General features: G+C 36.8%; 1 protein-coding gene across 7 annotated transcripts in view; it reads left to right on the top strand.

Moving 5' to 3' along the window:
* Positions 1-16,409, top strand: part of EPHB1 (EPH receptor B1) — a 385,756-nt gene that overhangs the window by 136,613 nt on the left and 232,734 nt on the right. For all 7 annotated transcript variants that reach the window (XR_015749454.1, XR_015749456.1, XR_015749455.1 and 4 more), the window contains exon 3: positions 12,470-13,151. Coding sequence is in view for 4 of the 7 variants with exons in the window: in XM_087964909.1 (XP_087821035.1) it covers positions 12,470-13,151 (682 nt within the window). In the remaining 3 variants the exon portion in view is untranslated. The remainder of the gene's footprint in view (positions 1-12,469; positions 13,152-16,409) is intronic.

The raw sequence follows: 16,409 nt of genomic DNA, 5'->3' as shown, positions 1-16,409 counted from the left end.
ACATATACAACTTAGCGTGCATAGAATTTTACTGTGTGACTGGTGATGCTATTTTGCTTCCAGATCATTTTGTCTGCACAAAGTTGTTCCACTTAAAACATACTTTCTTGTCATTATTTTCCTCCTTATAACATTTTATATTTCCTTTCCTCTTTCTTTCACATTATAATTAAAAAGATAAAAATTAATACATGTTAAAAAATAAGAGTTAAAAGAAAAAATACTGCACAAAATAAAAATAGGAAAAAAATAAGAATATAGTAAAGAAAAAGAAAAATATATAAAGAGGTGACTTTCTACTCCATCCAACAAATATAAACATTTTTTGTAACATTGACTTCTCTTAAAATACAATAAATGATAGTTTATCATTTTATCACATTCAGTGATAAAATATTTTGCTCCATTTGTTATTAGTAATTCAAATTTAAATGTTGTTCTTTAAGTGAAATTTTCATTCAAGAAAACCTCTAGTCTAGAAGTTCATGATACTTCCGTCTGATGTCCAATATTTAAAGACTTATCCTATCATGCTTTTTGAAAATTCAGAACAACCACCTTTTCCTACAGGAAGGATTCCTATAATTAATTGTTTCAAATCTATTTGGACTGTTAATCATTGTAATCTCTCTCCCTCTCACCCCTCTCTTTATGTATGTGTGTGTTGATGGTTAGATGGATGGCTAGATAGATAGATTAGGTAGGTAATGGATGGATGGATGGATGGATGAAAGATAGATCGGTAATTCCTAATTTAAGATTGAATCTTAAAAATTATGTCTGAAAAAAGAAATGAGGCTCAGCACACTTTGTGTTTATATAGGCTACATTGCATGCTTGGTTGAAATCCTCTAATTCCGAGCCTCTTGACTCAAAAACATTAATTTCCAAGGTTCTGGAGTACATGTGGATGATCTCACAATCTCTCCTTTTTCTGGAAAGACAATATTGGTTAGGATTCTCTGTCTAGCTGCCAATTTCCACTGCAATGCTATCCCTTCTCATTTAGAAATATTTACTTTACTATGAATCATTACTTTAAACAATTTTGATTCCTTTATCAAAGTAGTCTGTGAAATCTTTAAAGGAAGGAAGCAGTGTATCAGTATGTTTTAAACATCATAGTGGATTTTAAATAGATTGGGCTGAATGGTTTTCTAGATGGTAAAGTTATGGTTCCCAGTTGTGCTTCACCACTCCTATACTACACTCCTAGTATAGTCAAGTGCTTGGCAGGACCTGTGGTGGTGCAGTGGTTAACATGCAGTATTGCAGGCTAATTCTGCCAGCAGTTTGATTTTGACCGACTAAAGGTCGGTAAAATGAGAACCAGATTGTTGGGGGGCAATATGCTGATTCTGTAAACCGCTTAGAGAGGGCTGTAAAGCACTATGAAGCGGAATATGAGTCTAAGTGCTATTGCCATTGCTATTGGCATGCTTTCCCCATTTGTCATAATTATTATTCTAGAAACATGAAGTGAAAAACAAATTTCATCTACATTTGAACTGGGAGCCTTCAAAATCCAGATACGTGTTAAAGTACTAGTGCTAAGTATGTGGTCTTTACTGTATTTAGTTTCTGGGATATAGGAATATAATGTTTTCTTTTATCTGTTTCATTGTTTGTATTTATGGAATATTTGGAATTGATAATTCCTTACAAAATTTATTTAAATTAATTCTTCATAAATGTTCATTTATTTTGTTTGGAAGTCACCAGACCCTATTGTATCAAAGAAAATTATATTTTTATATTTCTTTTTCATTCAGACTTCAGATACCATCATTCTGCCTCTGTGTTTTCTCATTCTCAGTCCATATCTCTTTATAGTTCCCAATTTATAACTTTCTGGTTCTTCCTAGAAAGTCGCTGCAGCCTCTCCAGTACAGAATGCAACCTTGTATATTACCTGTTCGTTTAAAAATGCTACTGTCCTTTAACAGCATGGGTTAGGTCTTCAAGCAAACATTACGTAAATGTTTATGTAAATTAATAGTTAAATACTCTTAGCAATTATGGGTTAAGAGGATAAGCAACTGGCTAAAGGACAGAGAGTGAAGGCATAAATAAATGGACATTAAGATACCACTTAATAGAAATACAAATTTGTGTTATTGTAATTCTTTGTAGTACTCAAATAGAGGTAATCACAATAGCAGTTTTATAGCATCTATTGGTGTTGAAATATATTTTGAATTAAAAGCTCCGATATACATTTCAAATTTTAATCATTGCATTCTGAATGTTCCTATGTATACTTGCTTCAGTAGCCTCAGGAAAATAAACTTTTTTGAAAACTGAAACTAATCAAAATCTGTTTAAGATGTACAATGAGACAAGAATAACTTAGTTTTTAGGCAAGTGCTGTTGCTACTTTAAATACTGATAAATAGATAGCAACTATTTTCAGGCAATAAAACATCCCAGAGATAAAAGCAGTTTCACTCTCTGCTAAGAGAGGTATATGTCTTCAAAGGAGAAAGTTAGATTCTTTCCTAATAAAAATTAGAAAAATAAAAGTATTTACTTAGATTTAGTGTTCTTTGTTTCTTGTTTAATTTTTAGTTCATTTTCTGTGGTATTACATTTGAATGCTTGGTTTTAACATCTAATGTTTCAGAAATCTTTCTGTAATGTTACTCTAGAGCTATAAGTGGTAGTTCTGATAATGTATTGATCCCTCCAAATTCATTACATGGCCGAGTAATATATATATATATGTGTGTGTGTGTGTGTGTGTGTGCGCGCGCGCGTGTGTGTGTGCGTGTGTGTGTGTGCGTGTGCGTGTGTATATAGATTCTGCTGAAACGTTGCTACAACTTTAAAAGAACAACTACAATGACGTGGGAAAATACCCGAACAAAGCGGTAGGCTATATATATATATATATATATATATATATATATATATATATATATATATATATATATATATATATATATATATATATATATATACAAATAAATATAAATATAAATAATATAAATATAAATATAAATAATATATATAACTGTGTATTTTAAAAACAAATCCTCAGTCCCAAAAGATGACATTATATAAGAGAGGAACATTGGATCTCATAGCAATCTGGTGAAAAGGGCAGAATTCTTGGAGAGAGGCAGTTCTGCAAGTAATCTGGCCTTGTGCCATGCAGGGCTTTAAAACAGATAACATGCACTTTGAATTCTTTTAGAGAGTTGTTGAGGCCACCTGGAGGTTTATCTGTGTCATCAGGGTTACTTGAGTGGTGCAAATGGGTATGGGACCTTCTTAGAACTATTGAAAGGACTGTGTAGTAGACTGGAGATAGATGATACTGTATTCCTCCCCCTCTGCCCATGACATTGTACTGCATATACCATGTTATTCAGTTTGTGTCTGGGTGTTTTATCTTTGGGGTGGACAAGCTTCTACCTTAGTGTAGTCTTGGGTTTGAAGTGTGCATGTATGTTGTGTTGGCTGAAGATCCCCTGAGCTTTTCCAATATTCCTGCAATGTGTGGAATGACAATGTTGCTTTGTTTATTGTACTCTTCTTTGTCTATTATGGAGGAGCTCCTGTTGAGTCTTTTTTGAGACTTGATGAGGGGCAACTTGGGATAGTTACACATTCTTAGGGCTTTCTTGATGTGTTTTAGGTCTTTTCCTTTCCCATATTTGCTGGTAGGCAGTCCTTTAACTCAGTGGTGTAGGGTCTGATAACTCCCATTTTGTGCTCCAGTGGCTGATGAGAATCTTGAAGACAGCAAAGTCCACATTTTGGACAGAGAGGACTGCTGGTTTGAAAGAGGGGTCAAAGAGGCCATCTATGTCAAAATTGAACACTCTCTTTAACAGAGGGGGAGGGATATGACATCATCTATCTCCAGTCTACAACACAGTCCTTTCAACAGTTCAAAGAAGGCTTCACACCTATTTGCACCACTCAGGTGACCCTGGCGACATAGATAAACCTCCAGATGGCTTAAGTGACTCTCTAAAATAATACAAATGACCAGCTGTCTGCAAGGACTATAAATCCTTCCATTGCCCACCATTCAGTCAGAGGTGAAGAAGCTTCTTGGATAAGAAGTAAAACACTTCAAAGAAAAACAAGAAAGTCCAGTTGCCTGTTTAAAAAGCACCTTTGAGACAACTATGATCTTGATGACTGAGATTCTCCATAGATATTTGCAAGGAAATTGTTTAGTGATAATGCAGAACAGTTGCAAAATGAGTTATTTAGGGAGGGTCAGTGGTGGTATTCTACCGGTTCGGCCCAGTTCTGCCAAGCTGGTAGCACCGATGAGCAGCAGAGACTGACCCAGTTTTCTTCGACACTCTGCTGTTGGGCCCATCCGCCCGCCCGGGCTCCCATACTAACCTTTATTCCCTGTTTTTGAAGCACAGCTACTTTCCGCAGCACAGTAGCTTGTCGCGCGGCATCTGCTGAAACAACAGGGAGAGTGCAGGCTTGCAGGAGATGAGTCAATAAGCCTCTGAGTCTGCGCAAAGTGCACATTTGGCATACATATCTGTGCACAAAGTGTGTGCATGCATGCAAAACATGCCCACCAAGCCACGCCCACCGAACCAGTGGTAAAAATATTTGAAATACACCACTGGGGAGGGTATATAGGTTTTCCTATGTACAACTCTGTATTCTTTTTCCTTCTTTTACTGACGATAAAATATGTATTTATTTAGACAAGTTTTTGCAATAGGTAGAAAGAATAACTTCATACCCAACTGAACCTCTCAGAGAATGCAGACTAATGATATGTCTGTATCTTTAAAACAGTTTTATATTGTTCATACATAAAGAATCTTTTATTAGAATTATTATCCTAGCTCAGAAACAAAGTAAATAATTTAATTGGTGACTACACTTACAATTTTCAGTACTTTTGCTATGGCTAAGCATTTTGTACTCGCACAATAAATTAATAATTAGGAACACTCACTTTTTAAATGAACCAAAAAGAACTTTATGAATCTGCTGCCAGTGCTTTATACCAGTTCTAATAATTAAATATTTTCCCTCAGCAGTTTCACCAAGGTTTGATTACACAGATTTATTTCAGAAAAGTAGAAAGACTTAATATACTAGAATTTGCCTCACAATACAAAGAAAATGTGCTCTTTCTGTATGTGAGTCTTAACTGTTTGAATTTTGAGTTTTCTCCCACCTTTTCAAGTCAGTGCTCAGGTGGCTATCCAAGGCTTTGTCCATTTTTTAATATTTTTAAAAGTTATTTCTTTTGGTCATAATTAGTTTTCCAGCTTTTATACCTAAGGCTTTGGGCATATATATTCCACAGCCTGTAGTAATCCACACCTTGTCATCACATTACATTTAATTTGTCTGTGTAACAGCATTTTGCTTATATATGTAGTACTTTCATCTCTATAAAATATTAATATATTTCTGATCACATACTGTGATGCAGACATTAATTTATGCTTGAGTGGTACTGGAGCACTTTGGAATTATGCATATATTCCTGACAGTATTTAAGGGTTTCAGTATAATATTGCTGTCAAACCCTGCCTGCAATCCTCAAACCTTATAAACAAAATTTTCATGGCTTGTAGATTGGGTTGTAAACCTCACATTTTTTCATAAACCCAATACATTTTATACCTTTAATTGTCACAATAGTTACCATTAAATTAAATAATTATTAATTCACTTTTAAGAGGTCACACTCTTCTGAGTTTTGATAGATCTGCTGGGGAACAATGCATCAAATAAGTCCTATCTTATTTTTCTTCTTCCTCAAACCATATGTGGATTACAGCTACATGTACTGTTTCCACATTCTACATGTGATTGCAGAAATGAGCCCCATTTACATGTCCATACAATTATTATTTGTGGAACAAGAAATGTATACTTCAGCAGGTTAGCAGATGAAGACAAGGAAAAAACTCTTGAGTTACTGACATGGTATTTAACAGATGTTATTTTCACTATTTTTGAAGCTAGTTTCTTGTAGCTAAAAGCTTCGAAGGTATGAATTTTCCTTCAAAATAGCATAATCTGAATGAAGATGTTTTATACCTTTCTTATTCTTTGTTAAAATATGTGGGTTAAAATCAATTTACTGATCCCTTCCCAGAGGTAGCAATTTTAATATGTTGCAGGTGAAATAAAGAGCTTTTTCCACCATAAAGGCTAGTATATATAGATGCATAAACATTTATTGTTGCATGCAAAAGGTCTAAAAATTAATAAAACACAAGAGGTAGTAATAGTAATTTTGCAGTATTTCTTTACTGTATCCAAATGTATCTATGATAAGAACCCAGTGGCTTTTTCAAATTAAGGGTAGTGACAATTTTATCTCTGTCAATTTAGTTTGAAATTTTGCAACATGCAACGAAAAATTCAGAATTCTATAAAAAGTTGAATTAAATACATAAGAAAATCAGGTCACATGAAATATTTTAATTCACTGTTATGCACAGAAAGCTCACTATTAAAGTTCTTTTTAATACAACTTTATTCAATTTCAAGAAAAAATTAAATACAAAACAACTATAAAAATGAGGGGGAGGGAATTCAGAAGAGGAAAAGGTTAAAGTTCTTTTCCAAAGCTTTTGTCATTTTGAGATATCTTCAACAATCTGTCCAGAAAACTTCTTCTAAATAGTGGCTTCAATGAGTTAGATTTAAAGTCTGATCCGGAAAGAAAGTTACAAAAAGCAAGTTGAGGTTCTGCCAAGATAAATTCGGTAATGTCAAACAAGTTGAAATCAGAATCCCTGCACCAGGAGTGTCAAACTCAAGGCCCACGGGCTGAATCCCACCCGCCGGGTGCTTAGATCTGGGCCATGGGACCACCCTGGAAACAGAAAAGGACCGGCCCATGGTGCCTCTGCCAGTGGCCCTCCCAAGCTCTGTTTTTGCTGGCAGAGGGTTGCGGGAGGTCGTTGCAGCTAGACATGGAGCTTGGGAGCCTGTTTTCTCTGGCAGAATGTTCGGGCAATCACAGGCACCCCAATATGAGTGACATCAAGTTGACCACACCCACCCCAGCCCCCTGATGCAGCCCTCAATGAAATCGAGTTTGAAACTCCTGCCCTACACTAATTTCAAGAAAGGTGGCTTCTGAAAAAGATTCTAATAAAGTTGATTCAAAAGAAAAAGTAGCACCTTGGATAGCACCATGCAATGTTTATTTTGGAATATCTAGAGAGGAAGGTTCATCTAACTATGCCCTATGCAACATTCCTTTTCCTTAAGCAAATTGAAGTAGTGTAGCACCATGCACACACTTGTTGTTTTGGCCCTGCAAGGCCTATGCTATGTTTGTATTGTGGACTGAGTGTAATCATACATCATATGGAAACTGAAAGATATAGCAGGAAGATCTAAGTGATACTTTAGTACAGTTCTGTCAAATTTGCTGCATTAAAGAGAAAACATTTTATTTTATAGGAAAGGCAGGAGATACTCAGAAAGCATTAGTAATGAAAGGATTTCAAGATTTTTAACTAAAAAAATTATCGCAAAGGTTTAAAACATGTATGGAAAAGGGTAACACCCCGATTCCCCAAAAGGTGAGATGAACATTGAAAAACCTATAAATTTGATGTAAAGAAAATGAACAGATAGATTTTTTTCTCCTTTTCTCATAACAATGGTATTTATCCCAGTACAGTTGGGTAAGATCAAGGAAGGAAGTGCTACATAAACTTCAGTGAGATATTTATAATACCAACATACAATCTTGGAAACTGGAAGAGGGATTTCTTACCTTTATAGTAAGTTTATTATGGTAGCATTTCTTTGAATGTGTGATGACCCAGAGTGGGATGCAAAAGCAACAAAATCACAAAAACTGGTGAAGTCCCTTTAATTCCTTCAATTTCGCTTCAAAGGTCCAATTATCATTGACTGGAGAAAAAACTCCCACACAATCAGTTGCAAAAAGGAAGAACTTCCGTTCAAACTCAAACATATAAATTATAAATAGAAAAAAACAACACAAACCACACTGAAGCAATTAATGAAACAAGGCAGGATAAGGGCTTGAAGACATCCACAGATATCGAAATACACACACTGGGAAGGACACCAGAACTCAAATAAGAACAAACAAACTATAAATATTTTCACGCTTTGCTTCCAGCACTGGCCCATTCACCGTTTGTCCTTTGAAACAGTCCTCACAGCTGCAGCCCATGAAGGGGATCCAGGCCCTTTCCTCCTCCGTAGACCACACCATTCACATTTCTCCCTTATCTGCTCCTCCCTGAGTCCCTAGGATGAAGAGGGGATGGGCCTGGGTCTTCCTCTGAATGCCCAGCTGGCCTGTGCCCTTCCCCAATTTTCTCCACAACCTCTGGAGCCACACTCCCACTCCCTGTCGGCTGTTCCTCTTCTCCCTCGGAGTCAGATTCTAACAGGGGCATGACAGAATGATTTGAAATGCTTCTTCTCAGATTTCTTTCCACCTAGGCTGAATTACTGTTTATTAGATAAATTGCCTGCAGAGTCATCTTCTCTCTTACAATCGTTCATGTCTACTTTTCTCTCTATTACTTTCCCCATCTCCGTACAATTTTTCACATTCTAGGAGCATCCAGTAAAGATGAAATATGAATGATGCAAAGCAGCAAAAAATGCATTTCTTCACATAACACACAGTAAAATTATGAAACTTGTTCATATTGTGATTGCTACTAAATTTTACTATGTAAAATAAAATGAGATTAATGTAAGGACAAAACTTTTAATATGTTAATTAGCACTCCACAAAGCTTTGGATCAAAGTATTCATTCCAGGTACCTGGATGAAGAAAGTACCCCTCACTTCATGAGCATCTGTACTACTTTGCTGAAGAAATTTTTTTTCTAAATCAAGGGGACTGGGACCAGTAGTTTGGCCCCACCTTGACATTCTTAATTGAAATACCTAGGGCAGCTGCATTGTGTCTGTGATGCAAAGTGCCACAGAGGTAGTATTTTTATTCTATCAATATATCTTTGAATATGTAAGTGGGAAAGTATTCTTACAAATACCTTGCTTGTAGGCCTCTCATATTTATCTGGAGGTTGATCATTTGAAAATAGTAAATATGGCCAGGCAGGGCTTTGGCCTCATCCAGCATTTTAATTTTGATAAACTAAGGAGGAAGGACAACTGTAATTTTAATTGATGATGGGCAACCAGATATATTTTTGGTGATCATCAGATAACTCTGGCTTGTTTGATGAACCATTTGGCTATCTATAGTGTTCTCCAATACTAACGTTAAAAAACATCAATACTTTCAATCCCGCTTCTTCAAAGTCCAACTTTCACTTCCTTAGAGCAACACAGTAAATACTATTGCTTGCATTGCTTGCACTACTCTGGTCTTTGTGAGGGCAGACACATCACAGCATCTGAATATCTTTTCCAAGGCTTTCATGGCTACTCTGTCAAGTGCTAATCTATGGCATATTTCTTGATGAGGGACTTTTGAGGCACAAAGTTTGTCTGACACCAATATTAGTAGGCTTTAGATATCAAATTAGTTTTAGTCAGACATTTACAAGTTTCTAATACAAAGCTATGTAAATATATAATTTATATGGTCTTTTCTGACAGAAGTCCCTTTAAATCCTGTTAAATTGCTCTAAGATAAAGCAAAGAAGACTTCTGTGGTATTTTAAAGATCATCCAAGGTAAATCCTATTAGATGAGTGGAATCAGCTACCATGCAGAAACAACAAAAACTTCTAAACATTTGAAACTATTATTTATTGGAATAATAAACAATCTTTAAGATGGCAGTAGAAACATCTGTTTTGGCTGCAAGACACTATAATGCTAATTCTCTGCAAATTCTATGCTAATGAATGTACTTATTTATTTATTTATTAGATATATATGGCCACCTATCTCAACAAGTGTGACTCTAGGATGGTGTACAATAATCCAATAAAACAATCCGTCTATAAAAACATTCATATAAATATATAAAAAATCAAGGCCAAAGATTAAAATCATTAGAATTAAGAGTAAAAATATACAAGGTATGAAGACAGTATCTGCCTCAATAGTATAGTCATCTGAACATATCTCTGGTTCCCTGGAATCCCCAGGTCTGATGGCATAATTTGTCTTAAGGGACTTATAGGAAACCAAAAGGAATGGAGCTAACTGAATCTTGGGTTGGGGAACAACATATTCCATAGGTGGGTGCCACAGTAAAGATGGGCCTACTAAATGTATGTCCCTAGCAGATGGTGCCAAAGCATGCCCTCTCTGCCATAGCTAATGGGATGGGCTGATCTAATTGTGGAGATGTTCCCTCAGATAACCTGGTCCCATGCCATAAAAGTCTTTAAAGTTTAAAATCAACATTATGAATTGTACCCAGAAGCAAACTGGCAACAGTGCAGTTTGCAGAGAAGGAGTGTGATGTGTGATGTTCTTGGGGGATACATCACTCCCTGCACCACTGCATTCTGCACAATAGAAACTTCAGGATACACTTCAAGGGCAGCCCAATGTAGAGTACCTTACAATAGTCCAATCTGGAAGTAATTAGGATATAGGTGACTATGAACAGAGTCTCTCTGACCCCCTGATCTAGGAATGAGCATAACTGGTGCAGAACATGAAACTGTGCAAAGGTCACCATAGCCAGAACTGTGATCTGCTTTTCAAGCAGGAATTGTGAGTGTATGAGAACCCCCAGATTGCACACTGCATCTGTCTGGGGCAATGCAATGCTGTCCAAAACCAAAGATAGCATAGTTCTTGAATCAGTTGGCCCTAAACATCAAAACCACTTCATCTTGCCAGGGTTCAGTTATTCTGTTGTTCCCCATCCAGACCCTCACAGCTTCCAAGCATTGGCATGAGACATTCATGACATCACTTAATTCAACAGGGGCAGAGATGTTGAGTTGGATATCATCTGATTAGCTTCATGTGGATGTTAAACAGGAACTGAGCACTATGGCATCTCACATAATAGAGACTGAGGGTGGGGCATTTAGTTGCCAGTCAACACTGACTGGAATGGATCCTGAAGGAAGGAAGTGAACCAGCACACCATGCTGACCACCCTCAATCCTCTGAGGAAATCCAGAAGGATACCATGTTCAAAAGTATTGACAGCCACCAAGAAGTCAACTAGGACAAGAATAGATACATAATACCCATCCAGCCTACACTAGAGATAATCCAAAACTGCAACCAATGACATTTCTATCACATACATCTGGATAATTTGTTTCATCCAAGCCCCTCTGGAGCTATTGCACAACCATCTTTTTAATTGCTTTCCCAAAAATGGGGAGGTAGAAGACTGGATGAAAATTGTCCAGTTTAGTGGGATCCAGCATTGACTTCTGGAGTAGGGGGAAAAGCAAGGCCTCTTTAAAAGACAAAGGAACAACCCCTTCACTCAAATAACAATTAAACACTGCTAGGACTCACTCACATCACCTCCTAGGCCACTTTAACAATCTAAAACTCTTGTATAAGGGTGCAAGGACTTTATACTTAATAGATGTTACTGCTGTTTCACTATGATTGTTGCTCTAACAATATATATATTGTTAGGCCTATGAATGCTTCAGAAACATTTTATCAGAAGTGATCTGGGATGCACAGGTTGGCACCTGTTTAAAGCAACTGGATATTTTTTTTAATCTTCTGAACTAGTCTAAAAATATACAGTTGCTTTAATAAGCCATATGTAGAATCATATTTTCTTACTCAGGTGTGACCTGTCTTGGGATCATGAAGCTGAAGTATAAAGTTCTGTAATAAATAAGTTTAGTATGTCTTTTTTTCTGGTTTAGAAATACTATTTCTGCATGATATTTCACTACAACTTTAAGATTCTTTCTTTTTATCCAAAGGAGCATGTAAATCACAGACTAATTTTCAAAAAATTGCTTCAAATGTCTTGTTAATCATATTGAATTCAGTTCCAACCCTTTCTTTAAACACAAGTTGCCAGTTCTTTTCAAGGTAAGTGTTCTTAGGAAACTACCAAGCTTAATGTGATTCTGTCAGTTAGGGAGTTAAAAGAGGTCAGCTTACCAGAGCAACAAAAACTAGTTGAATTTTATTAATTTTATCAGAATACCTGTCAGAGATGCATTTACGTTACATCAGCTTTAACAATAAATACTAAAAGTGTATTCATTTTGTGAGGCTACTGTGGCTTTCCCTGTCTTTATGCATACATTCATGCACGTAAACTTTTTTTTTCCTGTTAGCTAGAGATAGTTTACTTGTTTTAATTTTTGTTGGCTGATTCCAAGGTCATAAACCCTGGAATACGCCCTAACATCAGCAACATTGCACACATTTTTCCAACTGATTGTAAAGCTTTAACGCTTTTCTAAGGCTTTACATCCCAGTTATCATGTTGTAAGTAATAATTCTCCAAATGCCATCCCTCTTTTCCCTTCTTTTCCTTTCATCTTGTTCAATTGCCTGATTTCGCCCTTTCTTATTTGTTCCATACAGTGGGAGGAAGTCAGTGGCTACGATGAGAACCTCAACACAATACGTACTTACCAAGTTTGCAACGTCTTTGAACCCAACCAGAACAATTGGTTACTTACTACCTTCATAAATCGACATGGTGCACACCGTATTTATACAGAAATGCGCTTCACTGTACGGGACTGTAGCAGCCTTCCCAATGTTCCTGGTTCCTGTAAGGAAACTTTCAACCTATATTACTATGAAACAGACTCTGTTATTGCCACCAAGAAGTCAGCTTTCTGGACAGAAGCCCCCTACCTCAAGGTGGACACTATTGCTGCAGATGAGAGCTTCTCTCAGGTGGACTTTGGTGGCAGGTTAATGAAGGTGAACACAGAGGTGAGGAGCTTTGGGCCCCTCAATCGGAATGGCTTTTACCTTGCCTTTCAGGATTATGGGGCATGCATGTCATTGCTCTCTGTAAGGGTCTTCTTTAAGAAATGCCCAAGTGTGGTGCAAAATTTTGCCATCTTCCCAGAGACCATGACAGGAGCAGAAAGTACTTCCTTAGTGATTGCACGAGGTACGTGCATTCCCAATGCCGAGGAGGTGGATGTACCCATTAAATTGTACTGCAATGGTGATGGGGAATGGATGGTTCCCATTGGCCGCTGTACTTGCAAGGCTGGATATGAGCCTGAGAACAATATGGCCTGTAAAGGTAAGATGATAATTTGCTGTTGTCTGATGGCCATTGCCTTGTCAATTAAAGATATTAAAATCAAAATTAATTTAAGATTGAAAAGTTTTAACATTATAAAAATAACATTATAAACTTTCAAAAGGTGAAACATTCCAAGATGGAAGGTTAGATGTTGTCAATGCAGGTTACGGACAGTCTCATGGGACTAGCCAGCCCCACAGTTGTGTGGGCCTCTGTGTCCCTCATGCAAGTCTGCACAGCCAGGTTTTGATCCCTTTGCAGAAGACCAAGATATTGGGGGCTTTCCTCACTTCTGAGGGCAAGATGTTCCACAATGCAGGTGCAGCAGGAGAGAAAACCCTCTTCCTAGACTCCACCGGTCATCATTCTTTGACTGATGGGGGTTTGCCAATAGAAGAACACTATTAGCTCTATGTTGAGAAGGCCCACATCATGTGGTTACTTAAGAACTTGAAAATTGACGTAGGTTTATTTATTTGTGATAACTGTAGATCTGAAATGAGTCTTCTCAATGCCTGCTTCTCCTACAGTAAGGATTGCTGAGGGCACAAATAGGTACAGTATATGTTGATATATGTTGATCAGTTCCTTTAAGTTAGTTGTTTTAAAACAAATTGTCCTTGTAGGTAACTAGGTAGCATAAAAATACAGTTTAAAAATAGAACAAAATCCAATGAAAGATTTAACTGGGAAAATGGAAAATTAACATGCCTGGATAAATACAATTGTTATGATCTGTTGCCAAAATAATTGCAATTTTAGTGTTAGTCATATTTTCTTAGGGAAAGTGATCTGAGTGCCAGAACATTCTGCCTTCCCCTCTTTTTCTTTTATTGATGAATTTCACTCAGCCCAATATGGGTAGGAACATTTCAGCATATATTTTGCTCTCTCTCCTCCAGGTGCTGAAGATGATGCTTCAGCTTAGAATAGAACCATTTAGTCATATTTTACACCTATCCTGAAGTTTGAGCAGTGATTATCTATAGCATCCTTTTTCTTTATGTTCCCAGTGTTCCTATCTGAGATTAATAGGACAATGATTGCTACCATCCGTAGTCATGCTGCCTTGGACTGATAGGAACTGCAGTGCAATGCATTAAATGGGGAGTGTGGGGGAGAGATTGATTTAGATAAAATGAACAACTTCTGTGTGGTTGGATGAACTAAAATGTAGCTGTGAATGATTAATATTCTAGCTCTGTTGCCTCGCATGCCAGCTAATAATTTTCTGCATTCAACCTTGTAAAAATGTCTGGTTAGTAAATGGGGATCCAGTTTGTGATTACCAATACTTACAAAAGGCAAATGGTAACATGTATAAATTGGGGACAAATATCTGATCCAGTGGTGTTTTTGTGACATGTGAAGAGAATTCTGTCAAGAAATAACCGAACAGCTTGCTTCATGCTGGCCATTCTGTAAATAGCTATTTTCCTTTCTTACTCAGTAAAGAGAGAGTGAAGATCTTTTCCTCTAAATCTGGAGCTCAGATATTAGCTTGGCTATGAATCCCTCAATATAGAGAAGATGTATTTTATTTAGACCTAAACTAATGAGGCTGTCTTAATTGTTGTAACTGACCTGGGGTTTTCCTCTTTTGTGTGAGTGGAGCCAGAGATTTCATTCCTCTAACCCAGGGGACTCCAACCTTGGCCGCTTGAAGACTTGTAGACTTCAACTCCCAGAATTCCCCAGCCAGTTTTGCTGGCTGAGGATTTTGGGGACTTGAGGTCCACATGTCTTCAAGTGGCCAAGGTTGGAGACCCCTGCTCTAACCAAAGTATTGTCAGAGATGGGGAGATTAGAAAGATAGGCTGAAATGGAAGATTACATTCTGTTTTCTTCTTTGATGATTTGGGAATGAAAGCATCAACATGATCAAACATAAGCTGTACTTGTGGGTGGAGTATGGAGATCAGCATGATTCAGTTAGATTTTATAAGTGTGAAACCACATACTGGGAATGGTTCATTGTGAAAGGAGAGCTGTGCTCTATGTCACATCTGCAGTCAGACACTGGTTAGATGCCCAACACAAACTGGCTTGAATACTCATTTTTCATAACATATGCAGTATTTATATATGAAAAGCTGAGAAAAAGGCCTATAAATGTTTACTAAATACTTCAAGCTGCAAAAGATGTATGCTACTGTATATGAGACATACTGTAAAAAAGTTATTTGACCTTATATACTCATTCACACTTTAAAATTATCTTCCAAATAACTTCCTGCCAACAAAAACTAATAATAGAAAAGAATATTACTTGGCTTTTAAATATATTTTCTAAAAAATGCTTAGCTGCTTGTGCTTTGTTTTTCATCTGAAAGCAATATCTAAGGAAAATAAGACAAATATGCAGTGCTTTGAAATTGGTACCGAAGCAGTACTTCAAAGTATGTGGTTTGTGAATGTAAGTGTATAGCCACCCTATTTACGTATCTGTTTAAATATCTATAGATATCTATAGATATTTACGTATCTATTTACCTCATTACGTATCTGATATTAGCACAATTGAGAAAGTCCAGAAATATTTCACAAGGAGAGTTCTCCACTCTTCTACTCGTTGTAGAATACCTTATGCCACCAGACTTGAAATTCTAGAACTAGAAAACCTTGAATTACGCCATCTTCGGTCTGACTTAAGCATGGTATATAAAATCATACATTGCAATGTCCTACCTGTCAATGAATACTTCAGCTTCAACCATAACAACACAAGAGCACACAATAGATACAAACTCAAAGTAAACCGCACCAAACTTGATTGCAGGAAATACGACTTCAGCAATAGAGTGGTCAATGTCTGGAATACTCTACCCGACTCTGTAGTCTCTTCCCCAAACCCCAAAAACTTTAACCTTAGACGGTCTACTATTGACCTCACCCCCTTCCTAAGAGGTCTGTAGGGGGCGTGCATAAGCGCACCAACGTGCCTACCGTCCCTGTCCTATTGTTTCTCTTATTCTTTTATTTTTCTTATATGTACCCATATCATGTATTCACAACTATGTATACACTTATACTTATTATCTTGTAAACAATTGGCAAATCAAATAAATAAAAATAAATAAATAAATAAATATTTCCCAGATCATAGGGCAGCTACAAAAGGCAGCAAACAACCTTGAGAAAAGATGTGGGTGCTTTAAAGAGTTGCAGACAGATGCTGCAATTTCTGTCCTATACACTCCAGAAAAACCATTGCAAATTATTTCTGAACCTCTGCACAGCTCTAGAAATTAATCT

This window comes from Notechis scutatus, chromosome 4 (assembly GCF_049901735.1).
Source record: "Notechis scutatus isolate UNSWTSFEM ecotype Mainland chromosome 4, rNotScu1.2, whole genome shotgun sequence".
NCBI lineage: Eukaryota > Metazoa > Chordata > Lepidosauria > Squamata > Elapidae > Notechis > Notechis scutatus.
Note: the sequence above shows the minus strand (reverse complement) of the source record. Positions and strands in the feature narration are given on the sequence as shown.